Here is a 26,749-nt window from a genome sequence, read left to right on the forward strand (position 1 = left end):
CAAACAATCATTAAATAAACAATGAATGCAAACAAACATAAAATAGATTTTAATGTAAATTAATAAATAAATTTAGTGCTGATATTAATGTTAATTAATAAATACATTTCTGCTGGGTGGAATCTAACGCGGGTAATTATCAGCAGGAAAAGAAAATGTTCTTTGAGGGGGGGGGGGGAATTTCCGAGGGGTGGGTTTTCCAAATGTGAATTATTCAGTGAGGGGACGACTAAACCCATCGATAACGTTCTAAATTTTACGTCTGAATGTAGGGGGAATAAAAAATCAATGGAGATTTCAAGTATGGCAATTAAGTTTGCTTTAGACGGCTTTGTACGTGTCTCTTGTAAAAAGACATTTTCAAAAGACAGATTTTTTCATTTGTACTTCTTTCTCTAAGGCCGAATTATGAATGTGAGGGGGGAGACTTCCCCCCACCTCTGTCTACGCTTAGGTTTCAGTTTTTATCTGAAGGCTTAAAAATGAACGCAATGCGATAAAATTATAACTCAAAATAACATATATAGAATAATACATGTACAAAAGACGGAACAATTAATCAAAATTGCATATTATGAGTTGAGATTCACCCACATTATGGGCCAGGGAGCTTACCATTTCAGAGTATCTGAAATCAATTCTGCAATAACTGATAATATAAAGTATTTTTGAGTATTTTAACGTCTTCCACAACTCAAACGGTCCAACATCCTACAGCTCTATGCACCTTGTCTAATGTCCTAAATCGGGAAGGGAGGAGATAAGTGCAGTTCCACCTCGTATTGGATGAGTCTCCAACCTCACCCTCCCCCTCTCCTACTGTCTACGATAAAGTTTTCTTCTTTATGCCAAGTACGGCACCCCCACCCCAAATACTTTAATAAGGTGAAGTTTTGTATGGGAAGAACACATAGGGAATCAATTATAATTATCCAGTTATAAGGTTAAAATACAAACATTGTGATAGAAGCAAAATTGCTTTGGCACACAAAATCCTATTAAAGTCAATTCCAAACAGTCGTGATCCCTTTGTGTCAGCAAGTGAAATGGTCTAAAACCCCTTATTGCAGCTATTTTTTTCAGTCCATTCATTGTTGTCAATCGCTGTCCGCAAGCTGTTCATATATAAGGTTTTTATCAATAAGGTAATCGCATAGACTTTGAAAAAAACCTCATTTGATTTAAATTGAAAGTTCTTGATCCGTTTTTTAAAGTCAAGAATAATCGGACAGCAAGCCCCCCCCCCATGCCATAAAAACTTGAAACTTTTTGCAATCAAAAACGAACAAAAATTAATTAAAAAAAAACTTTCCGAAAAATAAGTTTTTCAAAGAAAAGTAAAGGCCATTTTAAACTTAAGCTCAGTAGATACAAATACCTGTTAAAATACAAAACTCAAAATGACCAGAAATAACTATATAATAAATATAACCGAACATAGTCAGAAAGAATGTAAGGAATCTCAGCAAAAAACATACGAAAAGTGATAACGTTTATATATAGATAAATCTTATATTAAGGAATACGTCGGCTGGACATGAAAATGTAGCTTGAAACGAAGAATAACAGTTTCCCATTGAAGCATAAGTGAGAGTTAAAACGAACAGAAATTAAATAAACAATCAATGCAAACAAACATACAATATATATTAATGTAAATGAATCAATAAATCTTAAAACGAGTGAAACTTAAATTGAATATGCAAATCAAGTTTGAATCGAATAAAAATAACTACAAACAAGAGTTTGGGTATCGCCGCACTGCAGAAGCCTAAGACCTACTGTGTCATCGGCGCTTTACTGAAAACGAATTATATTACAAATGTTTTCTTTTGTGCTTAATATTGAAAATAAATATTAAAATTACAGTAAAATTTTGAACTGATGAGCTTTCAGCAATTAATATCATTATACATCAAATATTCAGTTTAATTTATTAGTTCTTTTCAAGATTGGTCAAGACAAATATAGTTTCACTACAAGCAAAATTTGGATACTGCCCCCTTCTTTAACTGTAAAAACCTATAGGCTTCTGCGTCAGTGGCGCTTCACTGAAAACGAATTACTCGTATATTACAAATTTATTCTTTTCCGGTTCTTACAGCATTGAAAATGAAAACAAAAATTACAATGAAAAAAAAAATCTTGAACTGATGGATCTTTCAACACTTAATATCATTATATATCTAATACTCAATTTGATTTTGTTTATACTTTCCAAGACTGTTCCAGACTCGTATAGTTTTCAGTAAGGCGCCAATGACGCAGTAGGTTTTAGGCTTCTGCAGTGAGGCGATACCCAAACCCTTGTTTGTAGTTATTTTTATTCGATTCAAACTTGATTTGCATATTCAATTTAAGTTTCACTCGTTTTAAGATTTATTTATTCATTTACATTAATGTATATTGTATGTTTGTTCGCATTGATTGTTTATTTAATTTCTGTTAGTTTTAAGTTTCATTTATTCTTTAATAGCAATTTTTTTTCGTTTTAAGCTTGATTTCCATATTCAATCTAAGCATTACTCGCTTTAAGATCTATTTATCCATTTATATTATTACTTGATGTATGTTTTTTGCTATGATTGTTTATTTAATTTCTGTTCGTTTTTGGGTTTCATTTATTCTTTAATAGTAATTTCTGGTCGTTTTGAGTTTGAATTTTAAAAGGTATTTGTATCTCCAGAGCTTAGGTTTAAAATGGCCTACTTTTCAGTTATTGCGACTTTTCTTTGAAAAACTTATTTTTCGGAAAGTTTTTTTAAATTAATTTTATGTAATGAGGATCTAACTGTCGAAAGGTACCACCATTTTTGGTTTAAAAAAAATTGCAAATTTTTGGTCCTTTTGCCAATACGCTTGCTTGCCATGGATTTTTTATTCAACGCAAGTTAGCTCACTCTTCTTTTTATCAAGGTCTGGTCTACTACAGGAGAACTACTATGGTTCATGTGCTTCACAGGTTCAAAATCCTGAAATATCTTAAGAAATACTGAATGGAAGAAAGCCATTTGAGTCTAGGGTTGTAGACTATATGTATGTAGACTAGGGTTGTATGTATAAGCCTGGTCCTCTACTTGAAGTCAGTATTTCTCTCTAACATAGACTACATAAATTGAACCTGTGAATATTGTAGCCCCCCTGTAAGTCAGGTTCAGTCAGACACAAAAATACAAGTTTTACTTGCTCTGCATTTCTATTTTCAGCTCTTTCCTTTGCTATTTGCACTGCCAGTCTCGAAAGCACTTCTCTACTATTACTAAAACCCTTAATTATTCTTCAGACTTCATTATTCGTCTTGCCAAAAAGTAAACAGAAGAAAGTGAAGATTGGGATGAAACGTTGCTGTTGTTTCGCGAAATCCGTAGATACTTGGTTTCGCCTGCTCGGCTTTCGCCGCAGATACTAGGTTTTGCCATCCTTTTTTCTGCTGGATATAGATACTAGGTTTTACAATTCTAGTATGTGTATAGGTTTTGGCTGTGGAAAACCGGTAACATACGTTTTTATCAGTGTAGATACTAGGTGGTATCTCGGATATCCGGATAGAAAAACTATAGCGGATAGAAAAAGTCGGACTTCGCCGTGTTAAGATTAGGGGTGGTCCATCCTTAACTCAAAATTGAATTTTGTGTAGATACTCAGTTTTGGCAGAGGACAGCCGAACTGATTCCCAATTTGTGGTCTTCTATAAGACGCCTTGATGAACTGAAATATCTAGGCATTGGTGCCTGATAACTAGTTAGCTGTGCATGAGGACAGATCTTAACTGATCAGATCAGAAGGCCGATTATTTTGTTATTTGATCAGAATAAGGATCAAAGATTCATAGTGATCCAAGACTCCAATAGATTCAATTAATATAGACCCTCCTAGTCCACCTTCTGGTTGCTCAGTTTATATATATATTGTCGACGACCACAAAAAAAAACAAGGCGGTATTTCTGACTACCCATATGCGCACTCCTTAGGCGGTAATCCGCTCCATTGTGGATTATACAGGTTTACTCGTATCTGACGATTTGAATACCGTACTTTTCTATTTTGTGATTCATTTTTAGGTGCTGCTGCTATTGTTAATATTGTGACTCATTTTGGGATTCATTGTGTAATCTATTTTGTGATTCACTTTTAGGTGCTGCTGCTATTGTTAAAATTGTGACTCATTTTGTGATTCATTATATGATCTAATCTATTTTGCGATTCATTTGTAGGTGCTGCCGCTATTGTCAAAATTGTGACTCATTATGTGATCATGAATAATGATGTGATTCATGAATAATTTTGTGATCTAATCTATTTTGTGATTCACTTTTAGGTGCTGCTGCTATTGTTAAAATTATGACTCATTTTGTGATTCATTATGTGATCTAATCTATTTTGCGATTCATTTTTAGGTGCTGCCGCTATTGTTAAAATTCTGACTCATTTTGTGATTCATTATGTGATCTAATCTATTTTGTGATTCACTTTTAGGTGCTGCTGCTATTGTTAAAATTATGACTCATTTTGTGATTCATTATGTGATCTAATCTATTTTGCGATTCATTTTTAGGTGCTGCCGCTATTGTTAAAATTTTGACTCATTTTGTGATTCATTATGTGATCTAATCTATTTTGTGATTCACTTTTAGGTGCTGCTGCTATTGTTAAAATTATGACTCATTTTGTGATTCATTATGTGATCTGATCTATTTTGTGGCTCACTTTTAGGTGCTGCTGCTATTGTTAAAATTATGACTCATTTTGTGATTCATTATGTGATCTAATCTATTTTGTGATTCACTTTTAGGTGCTGCTGCTATTGTTAAAATTATGACTCATTTTGTGATTCATTATGTGATCTAATCTATTTTGCGATTCATTTTTAGGTGCTGCCGCTATTGTTAATATGCCTTGCCCATTTGTATCGCGATTTTCTACGTCGTTTTTTAGAAGTAATGGATCAGCTCTGTTGAAAAACTTCGGGGAATATTGTCCTTTTGTTGCCCGACATGTATCTTCTTCTACACCAGATAATTCTGTCGTCGATGCCTCATCCCGATCATCTACCGGTAAAATTCTATTATAAATGGCTTTGATTGGTGTACTACCCGAATTTTAGTTTTTTTTTCTATTTCCATCCTATTTTTGTTTTTTCTAGACCATAAAGTAAGATTGAATTTCGAATATCTGACGTTTATTGAATGAAATACAGTATATAAAAGTCCTATGACACAGAGTAGATTTTAATTTGTCAATCATTTGCATCACTAATTGATACATTTTTGATTGTGTTGAAATTAGTGATTGTAAATAAGTCATTAGCGTAGTTTGATAACTAGTTTGATAAGGCTTCATCGTCGACGCCCTATGCGCCACCAATGGCTCCGGAGAAACTAAGATAAGGTAGTTTAATAAGCATATTAATCAATGATTTTGATATAGAAAGAAAAAATTCATAATTATTTCTTGGCACAGAGCGTTCTTTCTTATAGACGTAATTTGTAGCCTATTTTTTGTCATCATTCTAAGTCCATGGATTTTTTTTTACTTTTCTAGCTATTATACGTCTTTTCTTTTTTTTAAGTGGATCCAAGTCATGGCTACATGTGAAAGATACTTAAAAAGATAGATCCTGGCTTGAAATGGTCTATTGGACAAAGGAAAATACCCAAGAATAATTTACTGTCACAAAGCCGTATACCATAAAGAAAGAAAAACGAGCAAAAATGCGGTTTATAAAGGCCAAATGAAAATACTGAAAAAACATAACAAAGCGAATATTTCGAGGGAACAAACGCCTCTCTTCTTCAACTCTTCAGTTCTTCTCGATGGTGACGGTCGCTTAATAAAAAAAAATACTACTAATTTTGATAATTAACTTTGTTAGGAATACATAGTTGTTAGATATTTCAACTATTATGCAAGGGTTCTGAAATGCCACAGCCATTTCGTTTCTACCAGATTTCTACCTCTCTTGATGAATAACGAAGAAGACCAGCGTCCAGGCAGCGACTCGCAAAGTTTCTAACTCTGAATAGGCCGAAAGCTGATGTAAATTAAAGCTAGGATTTGAGAAAGACTGATCGAAACAAAAATTTTGTGGTCAACAATGATCGCAACAGCGGCACACTACTGCTGCTATTTTTTGCCCCCCCCCCCGCTGCCGACTTTCCCTTATTGGCACGGTGCCGGGGTCTAATTGTATAATAGAAATCTAAACAAAAATACATATAAGGCAGCGTCATTTGGCCAGGGGGTGGTGCCACTTTTGCCCCTCCTTCTTATTGGCGCCCATGTATTTAGCCCTAAGCTATATGTAATAGTTTGCTGATAATGTTTTTTTTCCATTCTAATTGGCATTATGAATATACTGTTCATAAGAAATAGGTACAAAATATAATGCTAACCAACAAAATCAACAAACTTTTGTATGCAGCCTATGGCTACATCCTAGGATTCGGTGAGGGGGGGGGGGGTTGATCTTGATTGTAGCAATTACCATATTTGGAAAGAGCCTTGGAGGTGAACCGAATGATATGTTTGTCTTTTAGTTTGCAAATTAGCTCAGGATTGGCACGTTCAACATACCACTAGCAACATTTAAGAAGGCGTTTAAAGGCCGACTGAGGGTATTTTGGATCTTTTTGTTTATCATTTTATGATTTTACATCATAATAAATAATTTTACATTATAGTTATAAATGTAAAAAAAAAGTAATGAAAGCTATTTTCTGACTCTTAATATCATCTTATGCAAAGTGATTTAGAAATGCCCATGCCCACTAAACTATTTTATGTGGGGTCAAGAGTGGCTCATTAAGGTGTGCCATCGTATTACTGTTTACTATATATGTGAATTTACGTGAACTGGATTTATTCGAACGAATTTTTGGGGAGTAGAAACTTACTAAAAACCTAGAATGATAATCTAAATCTGTTTAGTTAGTTTTGAATATTGTATTTACTTGAAACAGCGTACGTCAAAATCATGCGCATATTTGCTGCTTTGATGTTAACATATTTCATCAGTGAATGTAGGTACTTTTGGAGATGACTTAACATTCTGGTTATTTTTGAATTGCCAAAAATTTAAATTCATATGCATAGATCTGACATCGAATAGCATCTCACTTTAACTTGACCTAAAATGCCTTCAGTGAGTCTCGAGAGACTTGTGAGTCGCTGAATATGCAAATAGACAGAACATTTCCAAGGAGCTATTTAACTATGAACTATTTCCGGATGTTGCAGATAACTGTATGATAAACAGCTACAGATAAAAGCATAACCTTATTTTTGGGTTTACAAAAGCTATTTAAAACAACCTTTTTTTCGCTCTCGACGTTGCAGGGGATAAAAAAGAAGTGTTGTCTTTTCGAAAGAAGAACGCTTGCTTGTATGCTCCAGTGGCGGATCCAGGGGGTACCCCCCCCTAGCGTAGTCTAAAGTAGTGTAATTGACTTAATTAACTCAAGTTTGCGTTAATTAAACTTGCTCCTAACGCAAGTTTATCGGATCAGCCTATTTTGCGCCCCCACCCTAATTTTTTTTTATCGGATCAACCTATCCCCCCTAAAAATATCTTGGATCCGTCCCTGGTATGCTCTGCATCGAGCTTGGTCTTGAGATGTCTCCAAAAATTTTTTGGTTCAAATTGAATCCCGTTTTCGTTTAAGTCTGAAATAAAAGGAAAGTAAAAAACGGAATTTATAGTTTCAATAAAAGACTTTGGTACTTTTGTAGAAAGCAGTAAGCGCGTGAAAAGTGAAATTTCGTTAACGCTAATGAAATAAAACAAAATAGGATGAAAATATAATAGTTCAGAAACAAATTTGGGCTATATATATTTGTACAAAAGGGGGTGGGGGTAAAGCATAACATCTATTAAATACGTAACCTAACCTAATCAACCCAACTTAGGTACCTTTCAGTCCCCCTAAACCTTAAAAAACTAAAGTTTAAATATAGTTCCTGGAGTGAGAAATCTTTTGTAATGCCTATCTTTATACAGGGTCTCGTATAAATACCGGGTTTTATCCTATCTGATCTTCAATACAATTGTAGCGCGCTTACCGCTTTCTACAAAAGTACCAAGATTTCTTCTTTGAATCTTGAAAGAATCTTTCGCTATTTTTCAATCCAGATCTGAAAAAAAAATACTGAAAAAAATATAAATGTTTTTACTTTTATAACTTTAATAAATCAAATAATATTAACATTTTGGTTACTAAATATCAGTATATGTATATTAAACTGACAATGCACATTCGTTTGTATTTTTTTCACTAAAGTGCAAATTATGTTTTGGCCTTGGGAAGGCATACGGGTTTTGCGCCCAACTTATGTTAATTTCTGCTCGTTTTGAGTTTGACTCGGTTATTTATTGTAATTTCTGTTCGTTTTGGGTTTCATTTATTTATTGATGCTGATTTGCGGAAGTTTCACGCTTGGTAAATTATTTGATTTTTGTTTATTTTTTGTTTAATGGGGTTCTTTACTGTTCCTTGAAAAACGAGCGTTGTGAAGAAGTTTTTTAATTAATTTTGGTTTGTTTTATATCGAAATAATATTTCTGGGAAAGAAGAAAGATATGTTTCAAGTATTTTTGTTTTTTTTAAGAATTTATAGACTGGCCTGCTTTTTGTATGCGGGAAAAGATTTTTCACCAATTTTGAACAATATGAACCCTTTTAAAAATCTGGACACAATAGTAGTGTTTAATTTAGTTTCATACCTCCTCTAGATGACCTGAAATGGAAAACTTGATACCATTCGCAAAAAAATCTGATTTCTTTCTTTGATAGCTTGGATACACTTACGCTATTTTGATTTGGTTAAATTTTAAGAGCAGGAGTAGCCCCAAAAGTTTGAACATAATACCCTCGGTCGTTCTTTGGATACTGCTGAGATACCTTATTGGGGATTAGCATTAACAAAGTGCATTTTTATTTAATCTTAAGGAAACTTTTAGTTTTTAAACATAATGGGAATATGGGAGGGTGGGTGTGGAAGGAGGATTAGTTTCACCCCCCACCAATCACTTTCGACTATTAAAAAAGGCACTAGCCCTTTCAATTTCCAATCGAATGAGCTCTTTTCCTTCGACAACTTCTTTGCCACGAAGTGCCCTGGTCTAAACAACAACAATAACAACAAAATAATACATTGTACCCACTTCGATCTTTACTATAAAAATGCCAAGCCTTCCAATCAATGTCGACTATTAAAAAGAGCACTAGGCCTTTCAAATTCCAATCGAATTAGCCCTTTTTGAATTTCTACGACAACGCTTTCTATAAACATCTTATATGCCCTCAGGGCATAAATTACAACCCTTACCCTAAGGGCTGTTAGGGTGGTTGTCATCCTCGAATACCTAATCTCTAGAATTTTCAACTATATTAAACAAAATGGCTATCTCAAAATTTTGATTGGATGAGTTTGGGGAACTAGTGGGCGTCAGAGGGGCGTTCTTCGCTCTCCAACCACTTCAACTATTAAAAATGCACTATTCCTTTCAATTTCCAATCAAATGAGCCCTTTTGAAATTTCTACGGCAACGCTTTCAATAAAAACCTTATATGCTCCCAGGGCATAACTTATAACCCTTGTCCTGAGAGCTGGGGGGCTGTAATCCTCAAAGACTTAATTTCCAGAACTTTCTACTACGTTGTACAAAATGACTGAAAATTTTTATTGGATGTGTTTTGGGTAATGGTGGGAGGGGGAGGGGGTTAGTTGCCCTTCACAAGCCCTCTCAATTTTTAACTGAATGAGCCCCTTTTGAAGTTTTTACGACAACTCTATCTATATAAACCTTATATGCCCCCAGGAGATAACTTACAACCATTGCCCTGAGGGCTCTGGTGGGTTTGTCATCCTTAAATACATGATTTCCAGAGCGTTCAACTACGTTGAACAAAATGGCTGTCTATAAACTTTGATTGAATGTTCTTGGGAAAATGGTGGGCGTGACAGGGGGGGGGGGTGAATTACTCTCTACTCATTTTCGACTATTAAATTAAAAGGGCAATTTCAATTTCCAATCAAATGAGTCCTTTTTGAAATTTCTACAACAACTTTCTATATAAACTTTATATGCCCCGAGGGCATAACTAACAATCCTTGCACTGAGGGCTCTGAGGTGGTTATCATCCTAAAAGACTTAGTTTCTAGAACTTTCGACTGCCTTGAACAAAATGGATATCTCCAAATTTTGATTGGATGTGTTTGGGAAAATGGTAGGAGTGAGAGGGGCGTTAGTCGCTCTCCAATCACTTTCAACTATTAGAAAAGGCACTAGCCCTTTCAATTTTCAATTGAATGAGTCCTTTTGAAGTTTCTACGACAACGTTTTCAATAAAAACCTTATATGCCCCCAAGGCATAACTTATAATCCTTGCCCTGAGGGCTGTGGGGGGGGGGAGGGATCGTCATCCTTAAAGACCTAATTTCCAAAACTTTCAACTACGTTGAATAAATTGGCTATCTAAAATTTTTGATTAGATGTGTTTGGGGAAACGGTGGGCGTGAGAGGGGGGCTTGTTGCCCTCAAATCACTTTCAACTATTAAAAAGGACACTAGCCCTTTGAATTTACAATCGAATGAGCCCTTTTTCAAGTTTCTACGACAAAGATTTCAATAAAAACCTTATATGGCCCCAGGGCATAATTTATAACCCTTGCCCTGAAGACTGTGGGGGGAGTGTTCTGCTCAAAGGTATAATTTCCTAAACTTTAAACTGCGTGGAACGAAATAGATATCTCAAAATTGTGATTGGATGTGTTTGGGGAAATAGTGGGTGTTGAAGGATTGTTATTTGCCTTCCAATCACTTTCGACTATTAAAAAGGGCACTAGCCATTCCAATTTCCAATTGAATGAGCCCTTTCTGAAATTTTTACGACAAAGCTTTCTATAAAAACCTTATATACCCCCAGGACATAACTTACAACCCTTGCCCTGAGGGCTGGGGGGGGGTTGTCATCCTCAAAGACCTAATTTTCAGAACTTAAAACTACGTTGAATAAAATGGCTATCGCAAAATTTTGATTGGATGTGTTTGGGGAAAAGGTGGGCGTGAGAGGGGGGTCAGTTGCCCTCCTTCACTTTCGACTATTAAAAAGGGCACTAACCCTTTGAATTTCCAATCGAATACGCCTTTTTTGAAGTTTCTATGACAACTCCTTCTATAAAAACCTTATATGCCCCCAGGGTATAACTTACAACACTCAGGGCATAACTCAAAAACATAATTTGTATCTGGAAATCAACTATGCTGAACAAAACGGCTATCTCAAAATTTTGATTGGATGATTTTCGGGAAATGGTGGGCGTGGAAAGGGTGTTAGTTGCTTTCCGATCACTTTCGACTATCAAAAAGGGCGCAAGCCACTCCAATTTTCAGTTGAATGAGCCCTTTTTGAAGTTTCTACGACAACTTCTTCCATACGAACAGTGCCCTGCTCTAAAGGGAAAAAATAATAAATAATACATTGTGCCAACATCGTTCTTATATGCCCCTAGTTCATAACTTAAAACCCTTGTCCTGAGGGTTGTGGGGGAGTGCCCTTCTCAAAAACATATTTTCTATCTGGAAATCAACTACGCTGAACAAAATGGCTATCCCAAAATTTTGGGGGAATTGGATATGTTTGGGGGAATGATGGGCATGGGGGGATAGTTGCCCTCCAATCACTTTCGAGTATTAAAAACTGCAGTGGCACTAGCCACTCCAATTTCCAATCGAATGAGCCCTTTTCGAAGTTTCTACGACAACTCCTTCGTTACGAAGTGTCCTGGTCTAAGACAACGAACAAAAAATAATAATACATTGTGCCCACATCTTTCTTTACTTAGGCAGCGCAATATGCGCTGCCTATGATGTAAGCTCTTAGCACATAGATGAGTAAAAGAACGGCCCTACTGAATCTAAAGATTTTATGTTCTGATAGAAGATTTTTTTAACTAGTTATTTTAACTAGATCTTCAACTATTTTTACCCCTTATTGGTGCAGACTTAAGCCGGTTTGCCAGGAAGAATATTTGGATAATAGGAATGCATTAGCCCCGTTTTTTGCTTCATCAAAGTGCAAAGATCTTACAGCTCACTGATCTTAGCAAAAAATCAGATATTTCTGCCGAATAGAACATCGGTGAGAGAACTTTGATAACAATCTCATCAAAGTCTTTAGATTAGACCACTGATCAGAGTAGATTGAAGAAAGATGTTTTCAAAAAAAATGGCCCAAGATTTAACATAAGAGCCATCATATTTTTTATAAAATCGTATTCTGTCAAAAGATCAAATATTTTAGCACATTGATTTGCTGAAAAAATAGGGCTATTATTAAAAAATGGTACTTATCTGTTAGCCAGTACAAACTCGATAATTTGGATCTACAGGTACGGGGTTGAAACAACTGAGACACTTGAGAGATAGATATGATATATATAATTTGTGCTGTATATTTGGTCATCAAGGGGGAGGGGGGCTAAGTATAGCGGAACTGCAGGCAAAATGTAGCCTAACCTTACCAAAACTGGTTATTGTCTGATTTTATAGATCCAAATTCTTGAGTATGTACTGGCTAACAGGTAAGTACCAAAAAACGGTACTTTCTCATTATATAGGCACTTCTAAAAAGTCAAGTTTGGTTAATGCTAATGAAATAAAATAAAATAGGATGTATATATAATATTTTATAAACAAGTTTGGGCTACATATTTGCACATTAGGGGTGTTGGGGGTAAAGCATTGCATATATTAAATACGTAACCTAACCTAGGCACCTTTTTCTCCCCCTAAACCCCAAAAATCAACAGTTTAAATATTGTAAATTCAATGAGAAACCATGCTCTTCGATCAATTTAGATAACAATTACCCGCTTTACGAGTCTCCATCACTGCATTCATCCGACTGTCTATAGCCGAAGTCCCCATATAATGGGAAAGTACCAAAAAAACTATGCACGTGTTTTTGTCATCCAATCACTAGGGCCTTACTTCTCTGATGACATCACATCCGATTTTAAACTTAAAACATAATTAAGGGCAAATTGTTGTTTTTTTCCCACTCTCCCCCTTGTGAAAGGATTCTGAGGGCACCCTTGCTCTGTAACCTCTTCTTTTTTGGGTTGCTCTGTTATCATAATTATTATATACATTATTGATTTCATTTTTAGCTTTCACTCGTATGCAAAAAAAAAGAATATCCTCATGTCATTTTAGTGTTCTTTCAAATTTTAGAAATGGATAGTGTCACTAATGTTTATTTTGAACATTTCATATCAGGATCTTGAAATTTTATGTTTTATGTACTTGTGATTGACAATAAAAAAGTATTTAAGAAACTTATAAATATTTTTTTCCTGGTTTCAGAATGCTCGTAAAAAAGTTAGTTTTACATTTGTCCTTCATTGTTAATGTTTTAAGACTGTGGTGTTTTTTAAATTATGTGCCTTTTTGCTAGGAATCCAGTTTTGGTGAAAAGACTAACTGCCTTGATGACCAAGTATCAAGGTTCTTCTCAGATATATTCTGTTTGATTAAGGGTCGCTGAACTGCATAATTTTGTTTGTCTTTTCGTGTTTATGACCTCAGTTGGATAATAATATTAACCACTCTATTTTTGCAAAGCGTATAAGACAAGGAGGAAGTTGTGTCTGCGTAAAAACAGCGAATTTTTGGGAAGAGCGGTTGTATAGGAACGGTGTCTCGTTTTTGACACGTTTTTAGGGTGTTGGCTATATTGTACTGCGCTTGGAGAGGAGAACTGTTGTAATGCGTCAACAGCCTTTCGAAGCTGTCTGAAAACACTGGTTTTCAAGAACTCCTGCACTATTAAAAAAAAAAAAAAAAAAATAAAAAATGAAATATACCATTCTCAGTCTCAGATATACTAGTCTCAGATATCTGGAGACGCTTCCTTAACTTCCCCTGATAACAGCGCATATTTATTTTGCTGTGACTATTATGCTGTGATTGAACTAAATTTAGCTTGGCTTGAATAAAAACGGCGACCGCCTTCATTCTGTGTTGTTTTTCAGGCTCTCCAGCCTCATGTCCCTTTCTCAGTACATCAGCGGGGAATCAGCAAGTGATCCGCGAGGCAAGTAGAGCTCTCCAAGAAGATATAATTGATCTCGGAAGCCGAACAGAAGGTAGATTTTTGTTACTTTAATTACCCCTTTATATTCATGTTTTTGTTTTTGGTAGTTTAAAAGCTCTAATGTTTCTGAAGCTTTCAGGTTCTTACCTATGATCATTTATTACTTCAAATCGCTACTACAATAACAACAATGATTATTTCTTCAAATCGCTGCTACAATAACAACAATGATTATTATATGTAAAAGTGTCCGTTCAGATTTTTTTAAAAATTGAATGCAGCAGTTTGCTTGTAATCTACAGTCTAGGTTTGGTAAGTGTTGCTCCTGTTCTCTTGATTAAAAAGAGAGAAAAAAAGATTTACTGTTAAACACAGTCGAACCATTTTTTTAAAAATTGAATGCAGCAGTTTGCTTGTAATCTACAGTCTAGGTTTGGTAAGTGTTGCTCCTGTTCTCTTGATTAAAAAGAGAGAAAAAAAGATTTACTGTTAAACACAGTCGAACCATTTTTTTAAAAATTGAATGCAGCAGTTTGCTTGTAATCTACAGTCTAGGTTTGGTAAGTGTTGCTCCTGTTCTCTTGATTAAAAAGAGAGAAAAAAAGATTTACTGTTAAACACAGTCGAACCATTTTTTTAAAAATTGAATGCAGCAGTTTGCTTGTAATCTACAGTCTAGGTTTGGTAAGTGTTACTCCTGTTCTCTTGATTAAAAAGAGAGAAAAAAAGATTTACTGTTAAACACAGTCGAACCATTTTGAAAAAAATTGAAATTGCCTAAAAAAATGATTAAACCCGCTCAGAAGAGTGGGTATATACGTATTCTATTCTTCCTCTAAAGTATTCTGGAGCCCCTCCGAGGAAGATAATGTGTATGGTATTGTGTCTATGAAAGTGCTATTAATGTTTACTGGAATGTTCAGCATTTTTAAGGTTCAAATCTATTGTTGATATTTTCAGAAAGCCAATGATCCAATATAACTTAAATTCTCTGTGTTAAACGCATTCATACACTAATTTCAAATTTGTGATTTGCAGAGATATTTCAGTAATTATAGTATAGCATATGGTTTCAGGTGCCAACTGAAACTTTGTTTCAGTTCGAACTGTGAAGTCTGTTTACTGCTCTCAGCTGTTTTTTGTAAAACTGGAATGCTTATCAAAGAAACTTAGCCTTGTAATTATTTTCTGGTCGTATACTTTAAAGATCGAAAGTGGTAGATTCAGTCTTTGTTGCTTAACTTCGAGAGCTTGTATTTCGAAAATATCCCTATCAAAGAAACGTGGTATCGCATCCCCTGTCAGATCATGCGCAATTAAAACGCAATAATCGTAAACCAATGATTCAATTTCCGTTGCTTAATGTGTGTACTGCTTGATTAAAAGGTATGCTGTCAGCTGATACAGAAATTGATTATGATTAATTTTTGTGAGTTGCTTATGCTAAATTCGCTTTTTGTCGGGTATAGGTCTAGCTGTTCAACTGGTTTACGAACATGCTAGAGTTTCCCCGCAATGAAAAGCAGAAATTATCTTTCTTTTTTGCAAGGGAGGGGGAGGTACTCGTTGCGATTCGGCGACAAAATGCAAAGCTCAAACCCGACTTTTAATTTTGAAAACAAATGTTACCCTAAAGTTGAAAACATTGATTAACATTATCAAAATATGTTACCAAGAGAGATAAATATATCCTCGAGGATATCATAGTTTCGCTTAAAAGGTTAGATCACGGACGTATTTCAAAGGGTTGGGTCAGTTCTGTAACCCCTTCGGATTGAATCTTGAAAAAATGAATTATTGATGCAGCCAAAGGCTTGAGGGTAGAACGAATCTTCTATAAAAACTCGAAAATTTATTCCAAGTCAGAAGCGAGCATTTTGTGTGAGAAACACTGGCAAAACAAACTTCCCCCTTTGGCTTTTCCGGTATCAAAGCAATATAATAAAGTGAGAAATATGAAAAAAAAATTTATAGAGAAATCTCGAAGAAGACTGCTATTGTTTATCAGCAGTTGGGCAATGGCAGGATATTAGTGCCACAAGATTGCCTCAATAACCCCAAAAAATGCTAATTCTAGGGATTGAGATGCAGGGAAGGTTTAGGGAGAGGATGATAAATATAAATAGCTACAAAAAAACTCAGAAAAAGACCTAGATGACTTTAAGACCTACTTGATATTAGTTTGAATGATAAAGCTATCTATTGCATAAACACCGTATATATTCTTGGAAGCTGAAGGACACCCTAGACGGTCAATCATTATGATCAAAATGTTCCGTCAATCAATTGATTAAAGCATGATTTGACCGTCTAGGAACCTGTTCGACGCTTGAGTCAAGCGATGATGGTGATTGATAGAAAGTTTGAATGACTCAATCATGCTTTAATCAATTGATTGACAGAAGCTTTTGATCAAAATGATTGACCGTCTAGGGTGTCCTTAAGGTAGACCAGTTAGTTGGAAATGTCGGGAAAAATAATGCCCCTTCACACATGGGTTAGGAAGATTCTTCCGCCCATGGACTGTTTTATTAACCATTCTTCTGTGTGCAAACTAGGATCTTTCGGCCCAAGATACGTATTATTTCAATTTTTGGACACCTTCGACAGAGAAAAACTGACCTGTAATAAATCAATATTTTCTCAAGAAGGCTTTATATATCCACTGCCAACTTGTAAATCTTTTTTACCAATGAGCCTAGAAAAATATAAAATGTATTGTTTTACTAGAGTATTTTAATTTATCAAATAAACTTTATTATAGAGTCTTAAGGCATCTTAAAAGGAGTGACCCAATTGTGTTTTTCTTACAGAGTACTTTGACTACGATAGATTTTTCCATGATCAAATCGCGAGAAAAAAACAGGATCATTCCTATAGGATATTCAAGAGAGTTCTCAGAGAGGCACATAACTTTCCACATGCTCGAGAATATACCTGGGGGGAACGACCAATCACAGTTTGGTGTTCTAATGACTATCTTGGAGTCTCTTGCCATGAACGAGTCAAAGGAGCTGCCAAGTAAGTATAGCTTCCTAAAATCAAACCAAATTATATATATATATAGGTGTTCTACATAATGTGTATTTTAGTCAGCATCTCAAGAACTATGTATCGGAATAAAAAATAAATTTTGTTTAATGTTGATCGGGTCAGTAGAAATAATAAGGATATATTGAACGAAGGCACTCGTATCCTATTAAGGGGGTGTTCGGGGACGACTTCGAAATTTCAAATAGTAATCCCTACAAAATCTTGTATACTTTTTTAACATTATTTTGTTAAAATAGTTTAGTTTTGTTGAAGGTTTTTCAATTATTAGTTAAAAATGTCTATAAAAAGTCCCAAGTACTCAACGATTAGGTAAGCAAAGAAATTCAACAAAAATAGGCCTTTAAAGGTCAAAAGATTGGTTAAGTAATCAATAACAGAAAAAAACTGTCCAATTTCTCTGGGCTTAGAAAACGTGGATCCCTTGTTCGGGGAGTGCCGGGAGCGACATTGAGGTTCCGAACAGTTACATTTGTAGAAGGCCGCATGTTATGAAACTATCCCGGAAAAGAAACGTGTTTTGCCTCTAACCATTGTTTTGGAGAAATTTAGAAAGTTTTTGAAAGAATTATACGCATTTTTGGAGGCATGCGACTCTGCAATACACAGTTTCTATTTAAATATTTAACTCACTTTGGTTTGTGAAAGCTTATCCTTGATGAATTCCATTGTACATTTACTTTGAGATTTGAGTGCTTAGAGCTTTTGATACGGACATCTTCCCACGAACTATTTATCAGACGTAATTTTTCAGACAAAACCTGTTTCTTTTTTCTCTGAGATTCAAAATCTGCAGCATTTTACAGGGCTTGCTATTTCAAATTTTGAAGTTGCCTCCTAGCGGACCCTCAAGGGTACATGTATGCCCCTGATAAATCTTGTCGTTATTTTTCTCCCTAACCTTAACCAAGTCCAAAAGAATTTTTTCGGTCACCAGTGTAGGGTTTAAGAGGCATTCACACGTAGCGCTGTTTAGACCACCATATATAACACAACGTTTGAGCCATTCCTGTTTGAATGCACAAGAATACTCAGTAAAACTCTTTCTTTTCTTTTTAAAAGAAGTTTATCTATCGTAGTGTCCGAACTGAAAGGGTGTATCTGACATTTAATTACCTTATAGGAATTTAGTAACTTTCTTAAAATGAAGGCTATGCATCCATTGGCCGTGCAGCCTTGCGGGATGTATTTTAGGTAGTTGAATTCTAAGTTTGCTTCGATAAACCTTGTAGAAGAAAAGGTTAGACGCCTTAAAGTAGGCTGTGATGGAGCTACATAAATTACTTAATAAAGATGACAAAAACGTCTTATATTACGAAGCGTTTCCCTGATGTGTGGGTTTGGGATAAATTTGATAGGATGATAGGTTTTTAATAGTTTTTTTTATAGGTTTTTAACAGTTTTAGGAGGTATAATACAGCTGAAGAATTTACCCTCACTTGGATTTGTAGCACATAGAATCAGGCTAGGTAGTCTTACATAGAAGTAAGGATTTTTTATTTGTTTTTATTATTATTAATTTTTTTTTGTCGAAGGTATCTGTCTCTTCTATCTCCTGCGAAGTATATACGCTTTGGCAAATACGACGGGCTAATAAAGAGCTGCTAGAACAATTTTAGTTTCTAATTCAAAGCCGAAAATATGCCCCTTTGCTTAGGGTATGATGATGTTTAGTAAGATATTTCCAAAAATGGTTTTGGTCTGAGAATTTTCATGAATATTCCTTTTAAAGCTTAGCTGCTCAACGAGGTACGGCTAGCAATGCATTTTTAGAATATTAGTAATAATTAAAAATTAGTAATAGACCGACTCTTCCTTTTTTCTTATAGGACCAATTCTTCTTTCTTTCTCTATACATCTCTATTTATTTCAGGTCTGGTACATCTATTCGGTTGCTTTTATGCTCAATTTTCTTGATCGAAATTTACCCAATTAGATTTTTTTTTTTTTTTTACATGCGCATATTTGTTTAGTTTTGTTAGTTAATTTTGTATTAGGTGAGTCTTAACATATGTATCTTCGTATCAAGTGACGTTGTTAACCCGTTATAATTAAGCAAAACATCTTCCTTTTTTTTGTTTATCTCTTATTTTTATTGTTAATATGTTATTTATCGTAGTAAAGATTGTAATTGAACTTTAAGCTGATACTTTCTCCTCTTTATTTTTATCATTTCACTGGCGAAGAAGTATATTGAGGTGCGATTATATATATATATATATATATATATATATATATATATATATATATATATATATATATATATATATATATATATATATATATATATATATATATATATATATATATATATATATATATATATATATATATATGTATATATATATATATATATATATATATATATATATATATATATATATATATATATATATATATATATATATATATATATATATATATATATATATATATATATATTTACATTGTTTTTTTAGGGCTGCTATTGATATGCATGGTACTGGATCCGGTGGAACCCGTAATATTTCTGGCAACACTTTGCTCCATGAAGACCTAGAAAAAGAACTAGCTTCAGTTCATGACAAAGAGAGTGCCCTTCTCTTTACTTCCTGCTATGTTGCCAATGACACAACCTTGTTTACTCTTGCCAAGTATGTATTTATGTATAATTCAAAGTTGTAAAGCTTTTGCCGTTTGTCCTTATGCAGAGAGAAAAGAAATCATCAATTAAAAAATCAACTGAACTATCCGTTAAAACCTCTTTTCTATTTTCCTTCTCTTAAAAAAAATAAATAAAATTGCTAATGCTAGCTTCTGGCATTTGAGATTTTGAAATCTATAAAAAGTGCAAATATCAACTGTCCTCTCAGTGCCTCACTATTAGTTTCAACAGGATCATACGGCGATGAGGGGGGGGGGTATAATTCTATTATAACTTAGAACCATGGCTTTGCAATGGAACTCATTTGTAAAAATTTCTCTGTGAAAACTGAGGGAAGGGGGTGCCCTCTTTCCAAAAGATCCTGTCTTTTACACATCCTTTAAAAAGTGTCTGTGTTTACATTTACACGGATTTGTCTAGAAAGAAAAAGTTATATCTTTCTATTTTTGTAATTTTCACTAATATTTGTACGAATTTGTCCGGAAACAAAAGTTCTAAAAAAAGAACAATTTCTTAATTCAAAAGTTTAATAAACTATTAAGAAAATTCTTCTTTTTCTGGACTATTTATGTAATTTTTTTCAGTACGAATCCACTGAAAGAGGAGAAGGGGATTCATTGTCATCTTTTCCCTCTCAGCACACCCTGTAGATAATAATAGCAACAAATTCCAAGAATCTTGCCTGGTTATAATTATTACCCTATAGCTAATTATAATAAAATCTTTTACCTTGAATGTTTACATGTTGTTTTTTTTTGCAAATAACTGGTTTGAATTTTTTAATTGTGGCAATATAAAGATAAATATAATTGTCAGTTTAGGCCCTTTCTGCGCGTTGTGTAGCGATTTTTTTTTATATAGTTATGCACTGACACTGGGTTTGGTGATGCCAGTTTTGATGGAACACAATAATGGGTAGGGAAAGGCAGGGGTCAAGTTCAATCTTAGTATTACCAGAAATGCAAATAACGATAGTTTCAAATAATATTAAAAATAAATAATTAATAGTCGAGGTATTGGGTAACTATCTTTAAGTAAGAGATCCAGTAAACAGAAATAAATGGAAATAAATGGAACTTGAACTTAATCGTCTTCTTCCATCAGAGACATAAAGATGACAAGCACAAGAAGAACGGGTGAAAATTAGAATGTAGACATAAAAAAGGACAAAACTTTTAACGTAAACTAAAATGGGAAAACTAAAAAAAATCGTAAAGCTAAGAAAAACGGAAAACGTAAAAATAAAATGCTTTGCTGGCTTTTTTTTTTCTGATGATGATGTTAAGTGTCCTTGAATTCTTCATTTTGTTTTATTGTTGGGACCAAAACTAAAGAGTGGTCCAGACGTCTTTATTTCTTGATAATGAGGATATACTCCTAAGTATCCTTCAATGGGTTTATTTGCAGTTATATTTACAGGTGCGTTCGTATAGGCTTATTTACTTTCCGTGTATGCTTTATAAAAGGAAGGGAAGATTGTCCACGATTAGGACAGTAAACGTTTAAGTTTCTTTTATTCCAACACTGCCTTATATAAACCTACGAACCATGTACTAAACTATAGCCATATTACTTCAACGTCTGCCTAGTCGCAAACCTGCTTTATTCTCTCTGGGTATTTTTTTGTGTCTCCTTAAAGTGCCTCAACAGTCTTATGCCGGATATATCATAGCAATGGCTTTTACCTCACAGTAAATTTTGCACTCGGTTTTGTTACACTTCTTATAGAAAGGGAGAATACTCTGGAAAGGAGTTAGTCCTCTGAACTTCCTTAAGGATGCCTTGTGCCTGTTCCATAGAGCCTTCTTGACACTCTTTGTATAATCCTGAGTGTAGACCGCCTATACGAGGTCCTATTTGGTTTTCTATAGCCTTGATCGCTTTGAGAATTTTATCCTTAGCTGGAGCGTCCAACTCGACAAAATAGGGTTCCTTTGCAACACTAAGGAGGAAAGTATCGGGGGCTGGTGATGAACACAAAAGTGTTATAATTTAGAGATTCCCGGTGGGCCTAACCCAATAATGGGCTTCCTGTTCTGACCCGAAATAATTTCGACATTCAACAGGAAATAATGCAATTTTGTTTTTATCATTGAAAATAGAGGTGTGTTTCTTGGCAACGTATTATTTTTATCAGTATTAATGAGCGTTGCCATTGATATCGATATGAAAGTGTGTTACAATAAAAAAGAATGTTACCAGTTATTAATTGACACCAAAATAAGAGATTTGTCTATAATCAAAGTCTTTATGCAATTTTGTATGTAGAAATGGATTTATATTAATTGAAAAATAAAACACAAAAATATTCGAAAAGATTTGACGCAGTGTTAATTATGTCAGAATAGCGTATGTAATAATACATCTACCTATGTAATTGTTCTGGTCCATAACACTCAGATTTGAAAACAATCGCGTGACATTATACATCGGGTACCCAAAGCAAGAGACAATCTCCTGCTGTACGGTCAGTAAGTTTTATTAAATAAAATGGTGGCGAATGTTACGTGTAGTTTTTGTAAGTCTACCCTGTTTCTTCCCATGGCTGACGTATCAAGTTGAAACTTATAGGATTTTTCCTTTTTGGGCTAGGGAGGGGTGAGGAAAGAGGACTTCAAATTTTGTGTTGGGTGGGAATATTTTCTGGTCCTCTGGTCCTTTTTTCTCTTTTTCTATGCCTGTCTTGCGACAGGCTCTGCTTCTATTCTGCAATGTCCAATCAGGAGATAATTCAATGTTCATTTTAATGTTGAAGTTGTACTATGTTAGATTTTTCAGTGCTGTAACTAATGATCATAACAAAATTAATTACTTGATTCTGATCCCCCAAGTATTTTCGTGTGAAACTCAGAAGTGAATAATTTTACAGCATTTGCTTTCCATCGAACTCAATAAGAACCCAACTTTAGATGTGGCCTTTCGGCTTATCTTGAATTTGCCACTTCAGGAGCTAAATTACCAGATTAAATATGCAAAGTCACTGTTGATCAGTGGAAAAGAGTTTGCATTCCAAGTGGGCTATGGGAACCAGATTGGATGGGGGTATAGAACCAATGCAAAGCCGGCTTACAGATCTATAAAAATGAAATCTGGCTTTAGAAATTTGCCATGTTTAACCACATTTTTTCTCTTTTAATTTAAGAGCACTGCCGGGATGTCATATTTTCTCAGATGAGGGGAATCATGCCTCAATGATTCAAGGTATAAAAAATAGTGGCGTTCCTAAGCACATTTTCAAACACAACGATCCTGTACATCTTGAACAACTGCTTTCAAAAGTAAGTTTTTTTCTTCGAAACAGTCTTAGTTTTTTACCTATCATGTATATCTTCGTTTATTTAATGCAAACTTCAAGGTTGTGATGTGGCTGCACCACTGACAAAATGGCGTAAGCATTTTTCAAATGAGCCCCGAATTGGCCTAGGATGCCTATTTGATCCTTCATCTATGCTACCAGACTCGTATCGTGTGTTTTTTTTCAAGATTTTGACCTTATATTATGTTCCTTCCTGTGTAAATCCTCTTAAGTTTAACACAAAATTTGTTTAGTTTTATTTTTTGTGGGACTAGTCTCCTAACTTTAAGTGCTAAGGCCCAGTTTTTGTGTGAGCTCTTTTTTTCTAAATTCGTGGCGCAAGGTACTTTCATGTATTTGATTTACCATTAGTCTACATCGGTCCATCACGAGGTTTGATGAATTGTAACCAGGTAAAAGACGCCTTGTTGGGTGGTTAGCCCAACAAGGACTGGGGGTCTCCAAAAGCTAGTGCATTCTTTGGGGGGGGGGAACGGAATCGAATCACCTTATATCCTCAGCATTGGAGGTGGTGCCTTGGCAAAGGTTTACTTACGCGGATTTGGAGCGGAGTATTTTCATGAAATTCTTCCAGCTTAATTTTATTCTCAAGATTAGTGAAGAATAAGCCGTGTCCTTCGCCTTATCAAAGTGTATAAAGTCTTTTCCATTACAACAGACGATCACTCATATGGGCTATGTAGGAACCAAATAAAGGAAGCCTTTTTTTATTTTTCTTCTTTCTTGTGTTTATCGTCGAAATACCAACTAACTCTTGACTCTTATGTTAAAAATATATTTCTTGAAAATGAAGAATAGTCTAAGATGAAATGTTAATAAAATAAATGCTGGTCATTTAATTCTTAATAGTCAAGAGTTAATACTCAAAGAGTTAATTTGATTAACTCTCAATTAAAATATACCGTCTTTGAAATGTGGTTTATGGTCGTTGGTGTAGCTTACTAAATCAAAAAAAAAAATTAACTCGTGTTTTAGCTGTGATAACTATCTTAACACGTTTTATTCGTGTGTTGGTGTGTAAGGGCATTTTTTAAAGTTTTTCTTTGACATTCACCATGGATTCCAGGCATTGAAGTTTTCGTTTATTGTCAGTCTATACCATTAATAGTAAAATTCCTGTTGGCCACTTAGGACCCTTACATTTAATACAATCAATTAGGGTTATCGCTACTAGCGACAACACTAATTGATTTCGGTTGTGAATTAGGGTTGCATAAGCTTGAATACATGAGTTTTTTTTTCTCTAGTAATATTTGCTATTTTTCGCGTTTCTTGTGCAATTTTTTTTCGGTTTCTAGTTTTGCTTTATGTATAACTCTAAAAGGATAAGTTATTCTTGTTTCCGAGGAAACTTTCGAAAAGCTGACAATTCGCTGAATACTTTTTATAGAAAAAAGCCAAGTGAAGATGCGACTGTAGTAAGCTTCTGTTTTTATACTTTTTGGTTTATTTAGGGGATTCTTCAAGTGTCAGTAGCAATCCTGTCACAAATCTTGTACATATTAAGTATTTCCATATTTTCTTTCTTTCTTTTTTTCAAGCATAGCTTATAATAAATGTTGTTCATAATCTCTTATTTATATTTTCAGTAATTGTTACCAGCTTTATGCTTAAAATTTTTTTAGCATTATTCTTGACACCTCAACATTTTCACAGCCTAGTGACTTATATAGCATCATTCTTTTCTTAAGTCTTTGGTTGTAAACCGAAAAGATACTTATACTTTCAGTATTTACCATAGTCTTGCTGACTTTTGCTGATCAACTGTAATTTCCATTATAGCATTATGTATTATCGTATAGACTCTAAGCCTGTGCAGTGTCTTCGAGTATTTAAGGATAAGATTTTACGAGTTCGAAAAATCTCGTCGTCTATCTCCATGGAAAGGGGCTACGCCCGTCTAGCATGTAAATAGCAGAAACCATTGTTTCAATTTCTTGCTATGTCTTATTTTAAAGTTCATAGAAGATATGACATAATAAAAAAACAACCTTGCAAAAAGTGCATTATTGGGACAGATGTTAGTCTTATGTTTTATTTAATTTATACTTGCTTAGTTTTGCTGTAATGAGAAATATTGTCAAGTTCTCAGTTTCAAAGAATATAAAAAGAAGCATTAACGGAGTAAACTCATTCTGATTTGTCACTATTTTTGTCGTAATGCAAAATATCACTTAATGCATATTCGTTGTCACTATTTTTGTCGTAATGCAAAATATCACTTAATGTATATTCATTAAGCCCCATTCGCAATTGACTTTTACTAACAATATGAGATTCAGCCCATTTCGAAAACCAGTTTTATCTAATGCTGATGACCTAGTCTAGACTAAATTTGAAACCAACAAAGGCTGTAATTTCTTATCTTGATAAGAAGGGAGACTCAATTCAATTCATCTCCTGATTATGATAGGGCAACCCAATCAGACTGTTTTGAAATCTTCTAGTTTGTTAGCCCTAACTCCTTCAATTCAATTAAAATTTGGTTTTGGATAGATTCTATTCTTTATGCCAGTTAGACATCACTGTAAACGGTTTCAGATTCAGCTGGTTCTAAAATTTGCCATTGCCTGAATTTTGGTATTAGTAAAAGTTGATTATGAATATGCCTTTTGTTTTGTATATTTTTCACTAAAGACTCGATGTTAATTTGCTGAGTCATCTTAAGTAATTGGGTTATTTACATTCTAGGTGGATCGTAATGTCCCAAAAATAGTTGCATTCGAAACAGTACATTCTATGACTGGTGCTATATGCCCTCTGGAAGAGCTTTGTGATGTTGCCCACAAATACGGAGCTATCACTTTCGTTGACGAAGTTCACGCTGTGGGTCTTTATGGTGAACGAGGTGCAGGCATTGGGGAGCGAGATGGCGTTGCTGACAAGATTGATATTGTTTCTGGTACTCTTGGTAAGTATTTATGTGGAAATAGGATTGTGATTTTCTTCTTCTCCCTCACTGTCTTTCCCTTTTTCTTATATCATAATCTGTTTGTTTTTTCACTTGATCTAAAAAACAGACGAAACTTGTTCTGAAGACTGAGAAGACAAAGAACAACCTTTTAAAAAAGCTCTGAAAAAGGTGAGTATTCTGCTTTTTTTATTGTATTAGCTTTGCCATAAAAGTTTTGGTGGCTAAATATTCTAAGACTTTTGTTTTTTTGGGTACTATTCCTTCGTTGTGGCTTGGGCTTCTTGTTTTATTAAACTATTATAAGATTTAGACGAAAAAGTTTTTGCGTACGTGCGGTTATGCAACTTAATCATGCCAGCATAGCATGATGTCTATCTTTTCACATTTCTGCTACACGTGACATCCTACATGTGATTTGTCAAACATTCTGGTTTATTTTTTAGCAAGAAAGAATCATTAGTTTTTCCACGAATGACAACTTCTTCGTAAGTTCACGGTTTTTGATGCTTCGAAATGAAAGGTCAGCTGTTTCTCTAACCAGTGCTAGGCTGTTTTTCAGTCCCAATCTTGGTTTTTCAGTAATCACCTGGGTTTATTTGTCCCCCCTTCCCCCCTGGCGTGCAAGTAGCTCTCGCTCGCCATGATTTACCAGAGGAGGCTTGGACCGTTAATAAATACAAATCAGTAGTAAGTACGTTTCATCAAATTTGCAACAATAAACACAGAGA

General features: G+C 34.5%; 1 protein-coding gene across 4 annotated transcripts in view; it reads left to right on the plus strand.

Moving 5' to 3' along the window:
* Nucleotides 1-26,749, plus strand: part of Alas (5-aminolevulinate synthase) — a 93,377-nt gene that overhangs the window by 54,573 nt on the left and 12,055 nt on the right. For 3 of the 4 annotated variants that reach the window (XM_089094718.1, XM_089094717.1, XM_089094719.1), the window contains exons 2-7: nt 4,872-5,054; nt 14,035-14,148; nt 16,910-17,117; nt 19,607-19,780; nt 22,934-23,069; nt 25,799-26,018. In XM_089094718.1, the coding sequence (XP_088950844.1) occupies nt 4,892-5,054; nt 14,035-14,148; nt 16,910-17,117; nt 19,607-19,780; nt 22,934-23,069; nt 25,799-26,018 (1,015 nt within the window). In that variant the 5' untranslated portion in view covers nt 4,872-4,891. Of the gene's footprint in view, nt 1-4,871; nt 5,055-13,396; nt 13,508-14,034; nt 14,149-16,909; nt 17,118-19,606; nt 19,781-22,933; nt 23,070-25,798; nt 26,019-26,749 lie in introns of those variants that run through there. The other variant, XM_089094720.1, reaches the window with a different exon arrangement.

The sequence above is a fragment of the Artemia sp. Qi Xiang Cuo genome, chromosome 9 (assembly GCF_049724085.1).
Source record: "Artemia sp. Qi Xiang Cuo chromosome 9, ASM4972408v1, whole genome shotgun sequence".
Classification (NCBI taxonomy): domain Eukaryota; kingdom Metazoa; phylum Arthropoda; class Branchiopoda; order Anostraca; family Artemiidae; genus Artemia; species Artemia sp. Qi Xiang Cuo.